General features: G+C 41.1%; 1 protein-coding gene across 1 annotated transcript; it reads left to right on the forward strand.

Annotated features, from left to right (window-relative positions):
* The first annotated feature begins 1,056 nt into the window (after positions 1 to 1,056).
* Positions 1,057 to 4,550, forward strand: LOC130691713 (uncharacterized). Its single transcript, XM_057514686.2, has one exon. It carries the CDS (start codon positions 1,542 to 1,544, stop codon positions 3,906 to 3,908), a length of 2,367 nt encoding a protein of 788 aa, XP_057370669.1. The 5' UTR covers positions 1,057 to 1,541; the 3' UTR covers positions 3,909 to 4,550.
* The last annotated feature ends 12,903 nt before the right edge of the window (positions 4,551 to 17,453 follow it).

The following is a 17,453-nucleotide window of genomic DNA, read 5'->3' on the forward strand; positions in this document are numbered from 1 at the left end:
CCCGCTTTTATTTTTTTCAAGTCCTAACAGCCGCACATGGCGCAGGTCGTTTGCCTCAAACGCAAGTTCAGAAAACGGAACATTTTTTTGCGTTAGTTGAAATAAACATCAACTTTATTCCATTAAAAAAACACAAACACATTGACAATCTGGCGTTGTAAATGACTCGATCATAACCATTTGATTGTTGTACATATTCAGAGGGATCCTTCTCGATGGACTAATTATGTTTGTTTTGTTTGTTTTTTTTCCTATTTTTAAACCAGGAGGGGCGAAGAACATTGAAGTATTGCGTGAGTCTTGGAGCGAAACGTCCTCCGGTAAGGTCCAGTCCCATTGCCGGATTGCGGCTTTTTTTTTTTTTTAAGACTGACCCTTTTTTTTCATTTTTTTTTTTCTCAGCCGTGGTTTTTTGAAAAAAAAAGAAAAAGAAAACAGTAACCACCGATTAGGGAAATAAAACTTCGGAGCATTGCAAGGTCGGAATTCATTGGATTTCGATCTTTTGCTAACGACAAACGACAGACTCTCTTTCCATTTTTTTTTCTAACTTACATACATAAACGTAACTAGCATCTAACGCTGATGACTTTTATGTTCTCTTGTGGGCGCAGAGGTTGAAGAAGAAAAAAAAAAAAAAATACAACTCGAACTTAAATATATAAAAAAAAAAAAAAAAAGAATGGCGGGAGAGAAAGAGAAGGGAGGGCCGCAAGGGGCGGATGACCGTGATGGAGGTGCTCGGGCTTCAATCCCGCCCCGAGCTAAAATCTACCTGTCTCTAAGCATTTTATTTTTTCTCTCCCCTCCTTCCTTCCCCTCTTTTTTTTTTTTTTTTTCTTTTCCAGTGTGTATGAGAAAGAGCACACACACACACACACACGCACAGACAGCAAAAAAAAAAAAAAAAAAAAAAAAAAGAACACAGAACTACCTGGCGGAGAGAAGAGAACTTCGAATGTTTATTGCGCTTTACACAAACTGCAGTATATAGCTGGCCTCGGTCGCGGTTAGTCCGTTAGTTGGCTGGCGGCCGTCCTACACGATAGTTGTGTCTCTCGCCCCTTTATTTGAAAAAAAAAAAAAATAATAATAATAATTCTTTTTCTTTCTTTCCTCCTCACCTGACGTGTGTTCGTGAGTCGACGGACTCATTTCAAACAGTTTTCAGTGATACTTAAAAAAGCAAGTGGAAAATAATTCAACAAGTTCCGTGTTTTTCTTTGAAAAAAAAAAAAAAATCCCCAAAATGTTGTGACTTATTATTATTTTTTTTTTTCCTGAGTGCAATGAAGATTGAAATCCTTGTGTTTGGTGTGTGATCGATTACTCCGACAGGGCACGCAAAAAAAAAAAAAAGCCGCATGGTGACGAGTCGTTGAACTCGTGAGATCGTGCGGCCGCAGCCCCAAAATATAAAAGGTGGAGGTGATTGTCTACAAAAAGGAAACACAAGAATTCAGTTTTTTTTTTGATTCTTAAAATAAAAAAAAAAAAACGAATTTAATTCTCATCGTGTGGAAAACGAAAAGAAAAAAAAGATGGCGGGATCGGATGGAGCCATCCTGCTGACGACGGCCAGGTGGAGCGGCAGCAGCGGGAGTGGTTCCTCGGGTCAATGCGAGGACTCGCCTCACGTTTACCTTCACGATGTCGTCAAATCGGGCGAGTTGCCGCAACTGGTCCGCATCGTCAAGGGCTCTTACCTGGGCCTGGGCGCACCCTCTTTGCCCAATCCATCTCTGTCATCAACGGCCCTAGTGGCCTCGGCTGGTGTCAGTCTCCGACTGGCCGTCCAGTGCCTCAAATTCAAAGACAATCACAAGACGGTCAACGTCGGCCCAAAGTTGGCCATCCCCGAAACTTTCGACGGTTACTTTGAAATCCTCAATGAAGACGGACGGGCCGTCAGGGGCATCGAGTCGGTGAACGAGCTGGCACGCAAGTTTCCCGACTCTTGCCTCGTCCGTCAGAATATCAAAGTCTTCTACCAGCAGTCGACGGACAGCAGTGCCAAGTCGGCCGACCACGTTTGCCACAACATCACCGAGCGCTCGCGGACGCTGAACGCAGGCGAGCTCCTCGTGTTGGTGGGCGAAGTGAGCAGCGGGGGTCTCCTCTCGCCGTCCAGCGCTGGCCAGCGCTACTTGCGCTGCCTGGACTCGAGAGGCGACCACGTTTACCTGCCGATGGACATGCGGGCCAAATTCAGCGCCGTCGCCAAAGAGGACAACCAACAGGGCATCAGCGGCGTCCATCGCATCCGCGCCCTCCTCAACAAACGGCTCCCGTTGACCGTGAGAATGGTGTCGGGCAGCCCGCCAGCCGGACTGAAAATCGGCCAACAATTCTGCTACGAAATGCGGCTCCTGGCCAGTTTTAAAGAAGAGATGATCGTGGCTATGCCTTTGGGTGTCAACCAGGCCAAAACGTCGACCGATGGGCCGGGGGTAGTCATCATCCCGCCGACCGTTTCGCTCAAACTCCAATTGCCCGTTAACCGACAGACCCTCAAGGCTACCAAGGAATTCGCACGGATGACGGAGCGCTGCCTACACCAGTACGGCCTCCTCTCGGACCGCATCCAGGTCTACGACGCCCATTTCAGCAAGAACTTGCGCTTCGACGGGCAGCACTGGCGGGTGCCCGTCCCGCTGCTCCTGGCTCCGCTCAGACGGAGCACCTCAGACCTGATCCAATCGATCACCGGACACGGCGGCAACAGGAAACATTCGCCCGAGAGTTCCATGAACGTCCTACAGTCACTGACGACCGAAGAATTGCCCGAAGCGGACGAAGACGGCCAGCAGGACGAGCTGCCGGTCGAGTACGACGAGATCGACCAGATCTACGACTACATCCGCGGTTTCGCCCCACTGCCCAAGAACCTGAAGACGTCGTCGTCGACCTACGACATCTTCAACGAATCCAACCGGAGTAACAGGAAGTCGGAGCAGCGTCGCAACCTCTACAACAAAATGGTCGTCGGTAAGAACACGTCCGAGTACAGTCATCAGCAAAAAATTCCAGTCAACGCCAGTCAAAAATGCAAACCGGTTCCGCCTCCGCTGGAAACGATTCCGACTCACCGGAACCGGATCAACAGCCACAGTAAGGAGGTCATCAGCAGTGCCGTGTCCACCGAGAAAGAGGAGCAGGTCCACAACAATAGCACGGCCGTGACCAGCATCGCGGTGAATCACGGCGCTTCGTCGCCCGAACCTGTTGCCAAACCGCGCATGTACAGACAGCGCAGCGCCCTGGCCGCAGGCGCCGCCCCATCGGCTGCCGTCCAGCGGCTTTACAGCAAGAATCCGGCGGCGGTAGTGATACACCGTTCGCCCGGCATGCTGAGTCCGGCCGAGAGCAAGCAATCGCTGACTCCGTCGCCTCTTTTCAACATCCGCTACAAGTCGATGACGAATTTACTGGCCGCTTCGGCTGCCGACTCGGACACTTTGGGGTCCAGCCAGAGCGGGGGTCGGTGTTCGGGCGGATCGGCCGGATCCGCCGCCGTCCGGTCGCCGCATCACCCGAACCAGCAGCGCCTTCATCATCACGCGCAGAAGCAGCATTACGCGAGGCAAGTGTCGGCGCCGCCAGTGTCACAACACCGGCTGTTCCAGCTACATCGACCGCGATCGCTGACTGATTTACTGTGGGGCCGCAACAGCGAGAGCCAGCGCAACAATCGGTCGGCTAACACCAAATCGCCTTTGAAAATTCAATTGCACCCGACTGTGGTGGCTGATGTCATCCCGTCGAGTTCCAGCCGAACGTCTGGACCGAAAAGGGAGGTCGCCGGCCGTCGCCGACACTCGGGATCCAACCACCTGCTCAATACAGCCGCCGGAAATGGATCCAGCAGCACTACCACTAAGAAACACACCATCTTCTATCACCTGTAATAACAGCAACAACAACAACACATATGCCTTCTTCTTTTCTTGCCTGACCTTGTACTTTTTGTTTGTTTCTGTTCCGTGTGTGTCTGTGTGTATGTGTGTGTGTAAGGCGCTGTTTATTTCATTTGGTTTGCTTCATCATCTTCTGTTTTGTGTTTTCTTTTTTTTTTTTTTTTTTTTTTTTAATGTTCCGGGGTTGTTATTTTTCCTTCTTGTTTCTTCTATTCCGCGTTCCAGCTTGAATTTTTGTTCTTTTTTTTCCTTCTTGGAATTGCCTTCCAAACACACACAAAAATGATCAGCGCTAAAAATCACTTCATCTTTAACGAAATGCCACATATGCAAGTTCTAATGTCAATCCTTTCTGAATAGGAAAGGTAATTATTAATATTTTGTTTCGATATTTTTCAAAATGCATTCGCGTCAGAGTCAAATGTCAACCTGTAGATTACGAGAGAGTGAAATCTAAACTTTAAACAAAACAAAAAAATATGAAGAAGAAAACGAAAGGGCAAACGGAAGTGGAATCACAACAAGAGAAAAGTAAATTTGTACTTAATTAAATTAAAAAAAATAATGCCGAGCCGTGTATCGTTACGTTTCTTCAACGCGTGTTTATTTTTGTCAGAGAAAATTGTTTTTTTTTTTTGGTTTGTTTTTTTTTTTTTTTTTTTTTGCGTGTCTTTCCACCGTTTGTTTCCTTGCCTCCTTGGGTGTCTTTTGTTGTCTTTGTAATAATTTCGCATTTGCAACAACAAAAAAAAAAATAATAAATTTGAATTCGATTTCGAAACTATATGCAAATAACTCATTTTCAACATACACAGTTCTGGTCATGCACGTTTAAAAAAAAAAATCAGATCTTTTGGACCAAGATTATTTCCAACCTCCATAGGGGAATTTTCCTTTTTTTTTACTTATCTTATCTTCTATTTGGAAAAGAGGAAGAGAAAAGCAAATTTTAGATAGGAAAAGATTAGAAACATATCTGAAAAAGCAGGGAGGGGGAGCCTCCAGTTCTTCAGGTGGAGGGTGAAGAAAAAAAAAAAAAAAAAAGAAATTCCCATTTGACACTTGTGCATCCATCGTCCTTCTTATTGTCCCACCTCTTCCATAAAGCCTTCCGCCATTAAGACTGCTACAGGTGACATATTGAACCAGGAAAAAAAAAAAAAAAAAAAGAAAACTGTCAGGACTTACGGCCGCTAAAGAAAGAATAAGTAACACAAAAGAACAAAATGTGAATAGTATCAAGTCGCCACAGCTGTTCTGGAACTCTTTTTTTTTTTTTTTTTTTTTCTTTAACCCACACACCCATAACAGCTTATGTATGCCAGTCTCTTCTTACCATCTCTCAAAAAATATATGTATCGTTTCTCTTTTTATTTCTTTGTATCACCCTACACATCTAAATACTTTATTTGTTGTCCATTTTGTTTTTCCCCATTTTCGCTGTGTGTACGTGCCCTGGAAGTTTAGCGCTATTATAACATCCCAAACTAAAGCAGGTTCAATTCTTCTTCTTTTATTTTATTTTTTTTTTTTTTTTTCCAACTCCAATGTAAATGAAGACGAAGGGAGCGGAGTAGGTCACCTCATTCCATTCCTTGTAAAGCGTGCGTTTCCCCGGCGTGCAAGACACGATCCCAGGGTAAGAGAGGAACGCTAGCAAAAGGTGAATATATAACAAACAAGGAGCAAGAAAATGAAAGAAAAAAAAGATAAATGTAATTTTAACAAAAAGAGGTACTCCGAATGTCGGGAGTAAGACTCGTTTGAAGAACGGGTGACAGACGATGTTGTAACACAAAACCTGTCTGGAAATACGTTTTTCTTTCTTTTTTTTTTTTTTTTTTTTTAATCAACGTAAAACAACTTGGGTGTTTCTTTTTGGACGTATTTTGCATGTGGTAATAACAAAAAGAACCTTCGTTCATTTTTTTTGTTTTGTTTTTTGTTTTTCTCCCTGGAAACAATTAAAGGCATGCTAGGGGCAGTTCAGGAGAAAACGAGGGTGTAACCATTTTTTCTTGAGGGCCTCAAAGGGGTTGATTGCCTCTCCCCTGTTTGTTGGTTTTATTCCACGCAGCTTGTTCCAGTTACATACGGAAAAAAAACGATGGGGGTGAAGACTCATAAAAAGACAAAAAAAAAAAATTCTCTTTTGTCTGGAACATTTTCCAAGGACTCGCAGCAGCAGCCATGCCCAGAAGACATGGCGCATCTTCTCCATGTTTTTTTTTTTTTGTTTTTTTTCTGTTCATCTTCGTACAAAGACAATTTTCTTTTCGCTTCTCATAATGTTCTTTTTCATGGCTGTCTCTCCCCCGAGCTTCTGCTAAAAAAACACCTGACGTAGCTACTCTTTTTAATTTAGCATTAGTCGCGTCTTAAATAGTTTATGCACATAATGCAACAGCGTCCTTCAACCGCAAGACAAACCCGGATGGCGAGATCATCCTAATGAAGAAAATATGGCAGTAAACATCATCTTTTTTCTTCCCTGTGTGTGTGTATTGTCTTTTGTTTAGTGTTGTAACTGCGGGAACATATTGAAGATGGCCCCAAAAAAAAATAAAAAATAAAAAAACAATAAGTCAATGCCAGAAAATGCGCGAGTGAATGCATGAATTGTAATGAGACACTCATCTGCGTCGGTGACGTCAGCCACACGCATTCACTCTTTCGAACTCTGTCTGCTCAAAAGTGGAGAATCTTATTATATCTTAGCAGGTGGAAGGTTTTTTTATGTCTTAAAAATTTAGCTATTTTTTTTTTTTTTTTTTTGTTAGATGGCGAAATTCACAAATCACGTGCAGATGACCGAAAATGTGGCGGGCCTTGGCGCAATCAGTTTCCCCTAGGTCGAACGCGAGGCGGTCGCTGCCTTGTCACGCACGGGAATGAGGGTGTGTGCAACAGGTATTGTACGCGTTTCAATTGCAAGTATGCATTTTTCTCGAAGAAAAGAGAGAGAGAGAGAGAGAGAGAAAGAGAGAGAAGCGAGAATCCTCTAGATTTTGAGCGTGAGTTGGCCGTGCGTTCCTCTGAAATGGTGTGGGCGTCGCAAAAGAGCTACACACAAGGTCGTTTGCTTAATTTTTGATGAGAGCCCAGGTAAATCCCAGCGCCGGCTCCGACCGTGGGAGTATTAAAGCGGCTTCTTCTATATTCAACAGCAGGGTCGTATGTATATATATATATATATATATATATAAGAAACTCAAGTTAATACGGTAAACAGACAAAAGGGGAAAAGGAAGCGACTGATGAAGGCAAAAAGAAAGCTCACGTAAAAGGCGAATACGAGTAAGTGGCATAAAAAGATGAAACAAAAAAGAAAAAGAACAACAACAAAAATGCTCGACGTTCAGGTTGTATTTCCTTGTTTGTTCTTTTACCTACAGTATATATCTTTTTTTTTTTTTTTTTCTTTTTGAATCCAACTCGATTGTATAATAGGGGCCGTGAACGAGCCCAGTTATTATCGAATGATTATATAAAAAGGAAATCTTCCATCAGTAGAAGAAGGCCAGCGTTTTCAACGGGAGAAAGAACAACATCTTCCTCCTGTTGTATGCGCTAGCCGGTCACGAGGCTAATGAAAACAGCCATATCGCCATGTATGGTGAAGTTTCCCAATAATGGTTTTTAATGAACGACCGAGAGAAGTTTGGCTCTTTTCAACCTCTACCATAAAAGAAATATACAAAAGGGGCGTGTAAGAGACGAAAAGGGCGTCGTCCTTTCTGTCCCTTCCACGCAGATCAACTCCAAAAGAAAAAAAAAAAAAAAAAAAAATTGACAATACAAGAAAAAGAATTGGAGACACATGTGTTACACAGCGTGCGTACATCAGCTGACCGATGGCCTCGCAACATGGAAAACAAGAACCGGCGGGTTTCTTCTTCCTATACATCCTAAAAAAAAATCTGGGATAGGTGCGTGACTCGGCGTCTTTTGGCGAATTTCCAAGGAAAAAAAAAAAAAAAAGTAAGAAACATACATCAGCATCGAATGAATGAAGGAATGATTCGAGTAGAATGTAAACGTGTCTGCACAGCTGTGTAGAATGAGAGAGAATTCCTGAAATATGACTAACATTACATTATTGAAACCTCGAATGGTTGACGCCATTTCTTTTGAGATTGCCAAACAAAAAAAAAAACAGAAAAGATGTCTTTCTCTTGTTCAACACCAGGTATTTCAAGTAACACCAGAAAGACCACACGGAAACAGGTTCGCCTGCATTGACTGCGAAAGCCAAATTGAAATAACTGATATGAACATTTTGGCTCCCCCCCCCCCCCTCTGCATGAACTCAATTCGATGGTGAAGAATGGCGATAAAACTATCGGCCTGTCCCCTCGTCTTGTTACATAACAGAAATCGATAGAAAATTCATTCGTGAAATTGGCTGGTCCCAGTAGTCGTTACAACCATCACGATAACTCCTACGGTCTGCCATGTCGTCGTGCAAGTTCAACTACAATGGACACAAAATCAGCAACATCGAGCTGTGTCCAAAAGAAGAAGAAGATCGTGTTGTTGTGTGTGTGTGTGTCTCCGGGTCTGTGATGATGACGTCAAAAAATCTCGGTCACAGAACGTTTTCTCATGAGAGGAAATAGATGGAGCTCCTTTTTTAGGTGGCGGCCCCTTTTCTTCTTCCTATGGTAAAAAAAAAAAAAAAAAGAAGGGCGAAGAAGAAACGCGCATTATAACGTAACGGTACACACATAAGACCTTTAGCTATAGCAAAAAAAAAAAACTCAAATTGAGCGATGTGAAAAATTCAAAAGGCTGCGCGCAAAACGATATCGTAATGTTCGTCTGTTTTAAATAATAAAAATTGAAATGCCCTCGCTGGAACAAGTCGCAATCGATTCACGTACGGAATAATAAGGAGTTTGCAACGGTACACATGCAAAAGACGTTATGGGTGCACGTAACACGTCTATGTGTGTATGAGTTGCAACGATGACAAGAACAGAAACGTTTTTTATGGAGATATCAATCTATTGTTGTCTTTCACGATTATGGCTTGTCGCTTTTCTTCTAAGAGAATTTTGTTTTTGTTTTTATTGTTTCCCAGTTTCCCAGGGTAATGTAGGCACACATGTAAACCGTTGGGTTTACCTCCAAAGAGGTTTTGACTTGCTACAGCTCTTTTAAAAATCGAAATTGTGGTGGCTCTTCTCTTCGTCTTGTACGTACTTTTCTTTTTTCTTTTCTTTTTTTTTTTTTATAGTGTTGTACAAAGTTTTTGAGGCCGTGTGCACACACAAGATTCCGTTGCAACAGGGGCACAATTTATACGCACAAAAACCAACAACAACGGGCCAAAGAAATGAACAACAAAAAAGACCGTTAAAAACCAAACGACCCTCGCAGACATGTTTAATTAGCCATTGCGTGATGATGTCAATGCCGAGCATATTTTTTTTTTTTTTTTTATCTTCCTGCTCTACGTATGTGTGTCTACGAGAATCAGGTACTTGTGCGTGTAAATTTATTTATTTTTTTCTTCTTCTTCTTTTCTGTCAAGAGACACACACGAAAAAAATAGCAGCCGGGTAATAAGCAACGCATTTTTTTTTTTTCCTATCACGTTCTTCTTCTTCTTCTTCTTCCGGGTATTTCTTGCTCTTTTGCACGACATATACAAAAAGCGTTCCTCGTGAAAGGACGAGAGAAAAAAAAGATCGTGCACAGATTTTTTTTTTTTTTTTTTCGTAACATGTTTAGTCAGCGAGATATTGAATCCATGCGATGTTTGCGTGGCGACATCCATCAATTGTTCGTAGCCTTAAACAAACGTTTTGTATTCAATGTGACTGGAAGTAGACAGGAACCCTTGTGCGCATTCACGATGATTTCCAAGTAAAATAAACGTGTCAGATTTCTGTTAGTGGCATTTTTTTTTTTCTCTTCCTCCGCTTGGAAAGAGACTTTGCAGATATCATCTGTGTGACATGCATTCCTTGTTTCGGTTCGTGGGTGCTGCCTTTTATACAGAATAAACAATACCAAAGGGGGTTCTTCCCTTTTTGCTTTTCTTTTTCAAGTTCCTACGATGCCGCAGAGGTCGAAAGTGGAACACACGAGGGTCTTCAACCTCAATCCCTCCTTCTTGAAGTTCGTGTTTACCTGCTCTACGTATATAGGCTGCGATGAGCACCGACGTCCCTAATATCAGTTGAAAAAACATATTAAAAAGGATAAAACCCTTTCGGTCGCTCCTCTCTTTTTACGACCCTCACAGAATTATAAAAAAAAAATATATACATATTTTTTTTTTTGTGAATCAAAAGACGGCGAATTCACCTTCGACCGTAATGCATACGTAATCTCAACTATTTTTTCATGAGCGTCGATTATCATTTGTTTTTTTTTCGTCGTTGGGGCTCCGATCGTGAAAAGCGACACACACAACATTTTGGCTTTCAGGCATAGAAATGCGAAATATTAAGAGCCCTGTTTTTTTGTTTTTTTTTCACGAAGAGTCATCACGGGCCAGCCTATACATAAACGAATGGATCATAACAGAAATTTAGACGAACCATAATAATCGTTCCTGTCGACCGGATTTCCCTTATTGTGTCAGCTAGATTTTCGCTTTTCAAAAAGAATAATAATAATAAAAAAAAAAGGTCTCAGCAACCGAATAATGAATAGGACTCTGTGGGCAAGAGTTTGGGTGTCTCCATTCGGGTTTCATCAAACTTTGTATTCTTTCCGAATATTCTTTACAGTTTTATGCCCCTTTTTTTTTTTGTATATCAGGTAGACGACCGACAGTCTTCCGCTGGTTTGCTTCGTATCCGGTTGTCGAAAGAGATCTCTGTTCAACGTTGGGCGATGAACAGAGAAAGGCGACGAAATCAACGGGTTGAATAGTTTTCCTAGGAGGAGGAGTAATTGACCTTCTCCCTTTATTATTCATCGGCGCGTCAAGTTCCCGTTTTCTTCTCTTTTTTTTTTTTTCAGCCGCGTGATGATGACAATCCCGGCAAAAAGGACCCATAATAATGCAATACGCCCCTTTATTCTTCTTCTGTATTTCTCACTCTTGACTGAGCCCTCCTTCCACCAGTTTGCTCCGACTGGATGAACTCAAGCGGAAATATGGCCTCCAGCTTCAATCAACCTTCATCGTATCTTATTTTTTTTTTTTTTTTTCCCTCTCTCACTGTTTCAATCTCGTTTTTTTTTTTGTGTGTGTGTGTTTCGAATATAGCTAATTGCCGAACCCCATTTTTTGTTTTCATGAATTCATAAACTTGCGGAAGAGCCACACATGAGGCTGTAGAACCTGTTCGTACCTTCAAGTCTCTTGTATATAACATCTGACGGGAATAACTGGACCAGAACCGTTCGCGAAACGGATTGAAAACAATTCACGAAACTTCACGGACCATCCTCACGTACTGCATCTCCATATAAAGCTTCCCTACCCCTCTTAACAACAAACTAACTGTGTCGGATGGTGGAGAAATGAGATTGAAGTCAAGTTTTTTTTTTCCCTTTGCCCGGTTCTCTCCCGATCTATTGCCAAAGTGCCAATTCACGGCTGACCGGCTTAAAAGTCCTGTTAGGGATCCATAACAGTAGCGTTATTTTTTGTTCATGTAATTTTTCTTGTTAGTTTGTCTCGTTCTATTCACAAGAAAAAGAAAAAAAACAAAAAAAAAAACAATTTATCTCGTTGTCGCTATGAAACTGGCAAATATTTTGTGTTTTTCTTATTCTACTCTGTTTTTTTCTTCCAACAGCGACACGATGATGTTTATTTTATTTTTTCTCGACATTTCATTATCCTTTCGGCTAAATGGAGAGGAAACATCCTCAAATATATAATAAGTGTCCATTGATTGCTGGTCACCCGCTACGAGTCCCGTTGGGCGGCCCATTGTTCGCGTATCGGGGCACACGGGGTAGACGATGAGCTAAATCAGTTGTCATCGATCAACAACTTTTTTTTTTTATATATACACACCCCAAAATGATCGCCATCCTTGTATATATTTGTCTCTCTGTGCCTAACGTTCGATTGCACGGTTCATTTATTATCTTTGCAATGTGTTTACAGTAATACTATCATTGAATGATATCAATAAAACGAGAATAAACATGGGCGAAACGGAGATTTTTGTCAAAAATAGCGGGGTGCCCTGGAATATCAACGTGTTCGGTTCTGCCATTTTTTTAAATGTTGCTGAAAAAAAAAAGGAAAATGTTGATAATTGAATCGTTGGACAATGGGAAAGAGAAGACCTTAATAGAAGGGCTGGACACTGGAATGGCTGGTTCTCTTCGCCATTGTCTAATTCACCATTTTTGAGGCTAGTCATTTCAATTAATAGTGCCGTTTCATCCCGTAGCAGGATTCACGACGTTCGCCTCTGACTTAAAAAAAAAAAAAAACAAGAGGATCGAATCAACATCCCTAAAAAAGTTTGGGGTAAATGGCCGGACAGTTAACATAGACTAATGCATATAAAACACATGGCAAACTTAAAAAAAAGAAAAGGGAACAAATTGAAAATGGAACGCTCCAAACGAAGACGATGACATTTAAAAAACAAGAAAATCATCTAACGGTAGAATAACAATCCGCTGCGTGTAATGGACAATGAAAAAGAAAAGGACGTGAAATAAATTTGTTTTTTTTTTACGTTATGAATAAAGACACCGTTGTATGAGAAACTGAGTATACCTGTCTATACCTCCTATCGTCAATTTATTGATTTATTGCCGTTAAAATAAAAGAAATGTTTCGTGCCATGGCGAATCGATTTGACCGCTCAGCTGTTCGAGAAAAGCCCTGCACGTAAAAAAGGTTTTCTTTTGCTTTAATAAGTCTCTTAAACAGACGCACACGCAGCCTCTTTTCAATTAGACTGGCCTCTCGCAGATTGCTTCACCTTTTCTTCACGACCTTTTTCTTTATGAGTGATAGTACTTTCCAAAAAAATGGCATCGCCGTAACGCTCTCCAGAAAACCCATCTACAACCATGCAATCTTAATTGCTGTAATTGTAAAAAATAAAAAAAAAAAATGAAGGTAACATATCCTCCAAGACTAACATACACGTAGAGATGGATGATCTGATAGTGTGCGCATATTAGGATATTACAAGAAATTCTAGTGAGTAATAATAACAAGAAGAGCAGACGTTTTGAAGGTGTCGTGATTCCTTGTTCTCCTACTGGGAACGCGTGCAAGTCGACGAGTTCCTTTCACATGCGCACACAAACAGTGTATACAATGGGCTTCAATTAGACGCGTGATGGATGGCCTCAAAAAAAAAACTGACGCCGTTCTTATGGCCAGAGATCTACTAGCTGCTGGCATCAGATGCTGGCCCCGGCCGCCACCTGTTTGTCCTCTCGTACACGCAGCGTCTTATCTCGAATAATATTTTTAAAAATAAATATGTGCCTGTTCTTTTCTTCCGTCATCTTTTTTTTTTTATGAATATTCACAGCCTACAGGCTGAATGATAATAACCATGTTTGAATCTTATCATTTTTTCTAAGTTTCTGGCTTTTTAATTTTTTTTTTCTTTTAAAACACGAACAAACAAACGGGTTTTCTCTTCGGCGTGCGGTTTTTTTCTTTTATCGCCCAAAGTCCGCAACAGCATCAACACCCGGCCGTCAAAAGAGAAGAAATATCCTCTATGTTCACCCGCATTTCACGAAGAGAGTTAAAGAAAAAGTGCAGTTAGATATAGCCAACGGTTCCATTGATTTCTTCGAAATCAATTTTCAAAAAAGATTTCAGTTACGTGTCGTGTTATTTCACTTGTTATCGACATGCTGACGTAGCACTGTACATCACGATCGGTTCAAACTCTCGTTGCAATGATACGCGTTAATTGAACTGCAGATCGTTTGAAAAGAAGAAAGGGCTTCTGAAAAAAGAATTTCATTTGTTCCAGAATGGGCGTCGTTATCGGTTATGTACTTCAATCTGAATTGTAAGAAGAAACGTGTAATAAAAGAATCCGAAAAAAAACGAGTAGTCTATACAGAAAGATTTCTATATTATAATCACAATTCCCATGGATATGGTTCTGTATTTTAAAACTGAACAAAAAAAAAAAAAAAAGAACCGACCAAGAGGAATGCATAAAGAGGTCATGGAAGAGGTCGGATGATTGCGGCTGGCGACCTCCTCCAGACTCGAATATGCTACACCACGCTGTGTCTCTTGTGTGAAGAGCTGAATCAAACCGATGAATTTTTACTCGTTTTCATCCATTCGGAAAAAAATGGCGTCATTAGGTCCTTTAAAAAAAAAAAAAATTGTTTTAACATTCCAGCGAGAGATCGATATCATTGGATGGCTCTCAATTTCGTCTTTTGCGTGAGCAGACACAATGATGGCCTTCGAGTTTTGCAGGAATCTGCACTGGTCGTTTGTGGGCGTTCGTTTCGCCCTTGACGTCAAATCTTCAATTTCCGTTTCACGAGCGAGTAACCGACACACACACACACACACACAAAAAAAAAGAGGACGATGCAAAACTTAACGTACGCTTCTCTTCCATTAATAATATTCTCGATTACCATCTGATACAATGCTGCATTTCACGGTCTTCAGATTTCAATGGCCGACCGCTGAGCGCTTAGATTCATCGCGGGACTAACTCAATATCGTCAACGTACCGCCGGAAATTTTATATGACACGTTAGGAGACTTAAACATTCCCTTTTTTTAATCCCCCCCCCCCCCAAAAAAAAAAACGTAAATTTTAACTACTTTTCGATGCTTTTCTTTGCGTCTTTCACACACCAGCAGAGTGTGCACAGGGTCGAATATATATTTACATGGCCTCTACAGTCATTTGTTTTCTGGCTAGTGGCTACATAAAAAGAAAGAAGACAAAAAAAAAAAAATAGAGGCAAAACGTAAACATCCCTTAGAAAAAGAAAGGAGGGGACGGCTGACGAAGAGATTCTTCTCAGATAAGGAAAATCCCCCTACACACCGGGACCCTCTAGGGTGGCGTTGTTATAATACGAAGGAAACACGCTGGGCAATATTTCCTCGGTTACAACTGGAATGCCAATCTTTTTACCTTCATTTTTTTTCTTTCTTTTGTCAGATATTTTTACGAAGTGTCTGGGCCTGTTTGTCTCATCAAACCGCCCACACTTTACGAGAAATGGATTATTTCAAATATTTAAATGCGTTACCCTCCGCCGCACGGGGACGCGTCCGTGTCGATCTTCATCATTTCACACGGCTCATTTTCACGTTTCGTTGAAAGAGTTTCCGAGAAATCGATGCAGCCAATGTGGACGAGCTGTTCTTTTATCTCGCTGGCTAACAGGAAGAGGCATCTGATTTCTACATGTTTTCTAATTTCCCCTTAAAGGCTCCTCTTTAACATTTCAGGGTTAAAGAAAATTCCGGTTTGGCAGATTCGTTTCGCTCACAACGAACCCTACAACATTTTCAGCACGCTCCTCCCGGTAATGTCATTATAAACTTTTCCTTTTCAAAAGACAAAGGTATAGCCACGTTTCTTGGAAAATAGCAGGTATACCTGCCTTCGTTTTTTTTTTGTGATAACAAGGGAAGGCAAAGAAAAAATGATCATTTCATTCAATCATTTATGTTGTTGTTTTTTTGCAGCTCCCATAGTGAAATAGGGTGCGGTGTTTATGGAAGAGATCTTATATAATGCCACGTCTGCTCGAGAGCTGGAGCGATTGCACACACGAAAAGAAACCATTGAAAGCCATTGGACGATTTTCCTTTTTTTTTTTCGCTTTTGTATGGGGAATTTTTTTTTTATGTTTCTAAAAGCTCCATCAATTATTCAGTTGGATGCGCTTATCTTCGACGGACGAAAGAAGGGGAAAGAAATAGACGAATGGATTAACATAACACAGTTGAAATTTTGGGGTTCCACCTTTAAAGAAATAAATAATCTAAGAAAAAAATCGAAGTGAGCTCGCGAAGGGCTGTCTCATGCTGTGTAGTACTTTTAACTCGGATGTTTCGCTGTTGCGTATTCTTGCCCCTACACGTTTCTCTTTGTTACCTTTTTTTTTTTTTTTTGCTTTAAAACTATTTTCTGCCAACGTTATTTCTTGACTCGGGAATTAACAATTTGTTGATCTTTTTTTCTTTCAAGTTAAGTCTGTTTAAAAGGAAAAAAAAAAGGAAAATCACTTTGATCCATTGTAACGTGTAATAACGTGACTCTTTTCGATAGCGAGTGCTAGCTATTAAAATCCATAAAAGTTGGAATGAGGAATAAAAAGGAGAATATTTTTTGTTTCTTAAAAAAATTCTATTTTGTCTCTTTTGTTTCTTCCTTTTTATTTCGAATTTTCATCGTAGCTATAACAATTTTTTCTTTCTTCCGCACTCATCTCTCTCTCTCTCTCTCTCTCTCTCTCTCTCTCTCTTCTACCTGTTTTTTTTTTTTTTCGTTTTCCATCTTTTCTTTTCTCCCCCGTTGTCCGCACGCCCGTTTCACGAGGCAAGGACCTTTCGGCGGTCGGGGTCACGGCCATAGCGGGGCCCCACAGATTCTCCTTTTCTTCCTTGCTTTTAGTTTCTTTTCCCCCCACCGTTTTCCAGGTGTAATTTACCCAGGGTAAAGGGACTGGCAAAGAGCCGAAAAGAGAAATACAACATTTACGGTATCCATCAAAGTTTTTCTTTTACCCAGCGACGACTCGTGTGCGCTAACAGCGATCTAAACACAACCCCAATGGACAAGTTAAAGTTTACCTAAGGTTAGAACTGTGTTGAAGGTCTCTTCACCCCTATGGACTTTCACTAGCTTTCCGTTTGTGCTTTGCCGGCCAATATATCCTCATCATTCAACCTGGCCATTGAACGAAAAGATTCAAAGGGCATCGAAAGGCAGGTCAGCATCCTATGTACACACGAACAGGGTAATGATAAATGGGAGAACAGAAAAATTGATGACTCATTACATCGAAGAAAAAAAATTTTTAAAGGGCGTTGGCTCTAATTTGTGAAATTGGAATAAATCATGTAGTCAGAAATCAAAAATGGGATCAGTTTTTTATTAAAAAATTCAACGAAAGTGACAGATGATATGGCATAATCTTTCTAATTAGTTTTACTTGCGTTCATTTCAAACGTGTTCTATTCAAGTCGATGTCGTAAACGATTTTTTTGTTGTTCGCTGTGGCTGACTAGTACGCTATCAAAAGTGCGTTGTGTCTGTGCGAAATATCTCGTCCGGGCGACAAAATGATGGCTGTATAAAATCTCAGCCGACTTCCTTCATTCCGTCGTGACTTTAGAAAGGAAACAAAAACAAGTGAACTCGTAAAAACAAGAGGAATAAAACGACAGACAATGAGGCGCATAGACGGACGACGTCAAAATAGTCTAGATATATAAAAAAAAAAAAAAACACGAAATGTTGAATTAAAGACCAATCTTTCAGCAGTCTACCAGACTTTGCACTAACATCAGGTAATCGGAGAGACACATGAACTTTTTCTTTACTAGGAAAGACTAGTAGAAAATAATTGCCTGCCATT

The sequence above is a fragment of the Daphnia carinata genome, chromosome 1 (assembly GCF_022539665.2).
Source record: "Daphnia carinata strain CSIRO-1 chromosome 1, CSIRO_AGI_Dcar_HiC_V3, whole genome shotgun sequence".
Classification (NCBI taxonomy): domain Eukaryota; kingdom Metazoa; phylum Arthropoda; class Branchiopoda; order Diplostraca; family Daphniidae; genus Daphnia; species Daphnia carinata.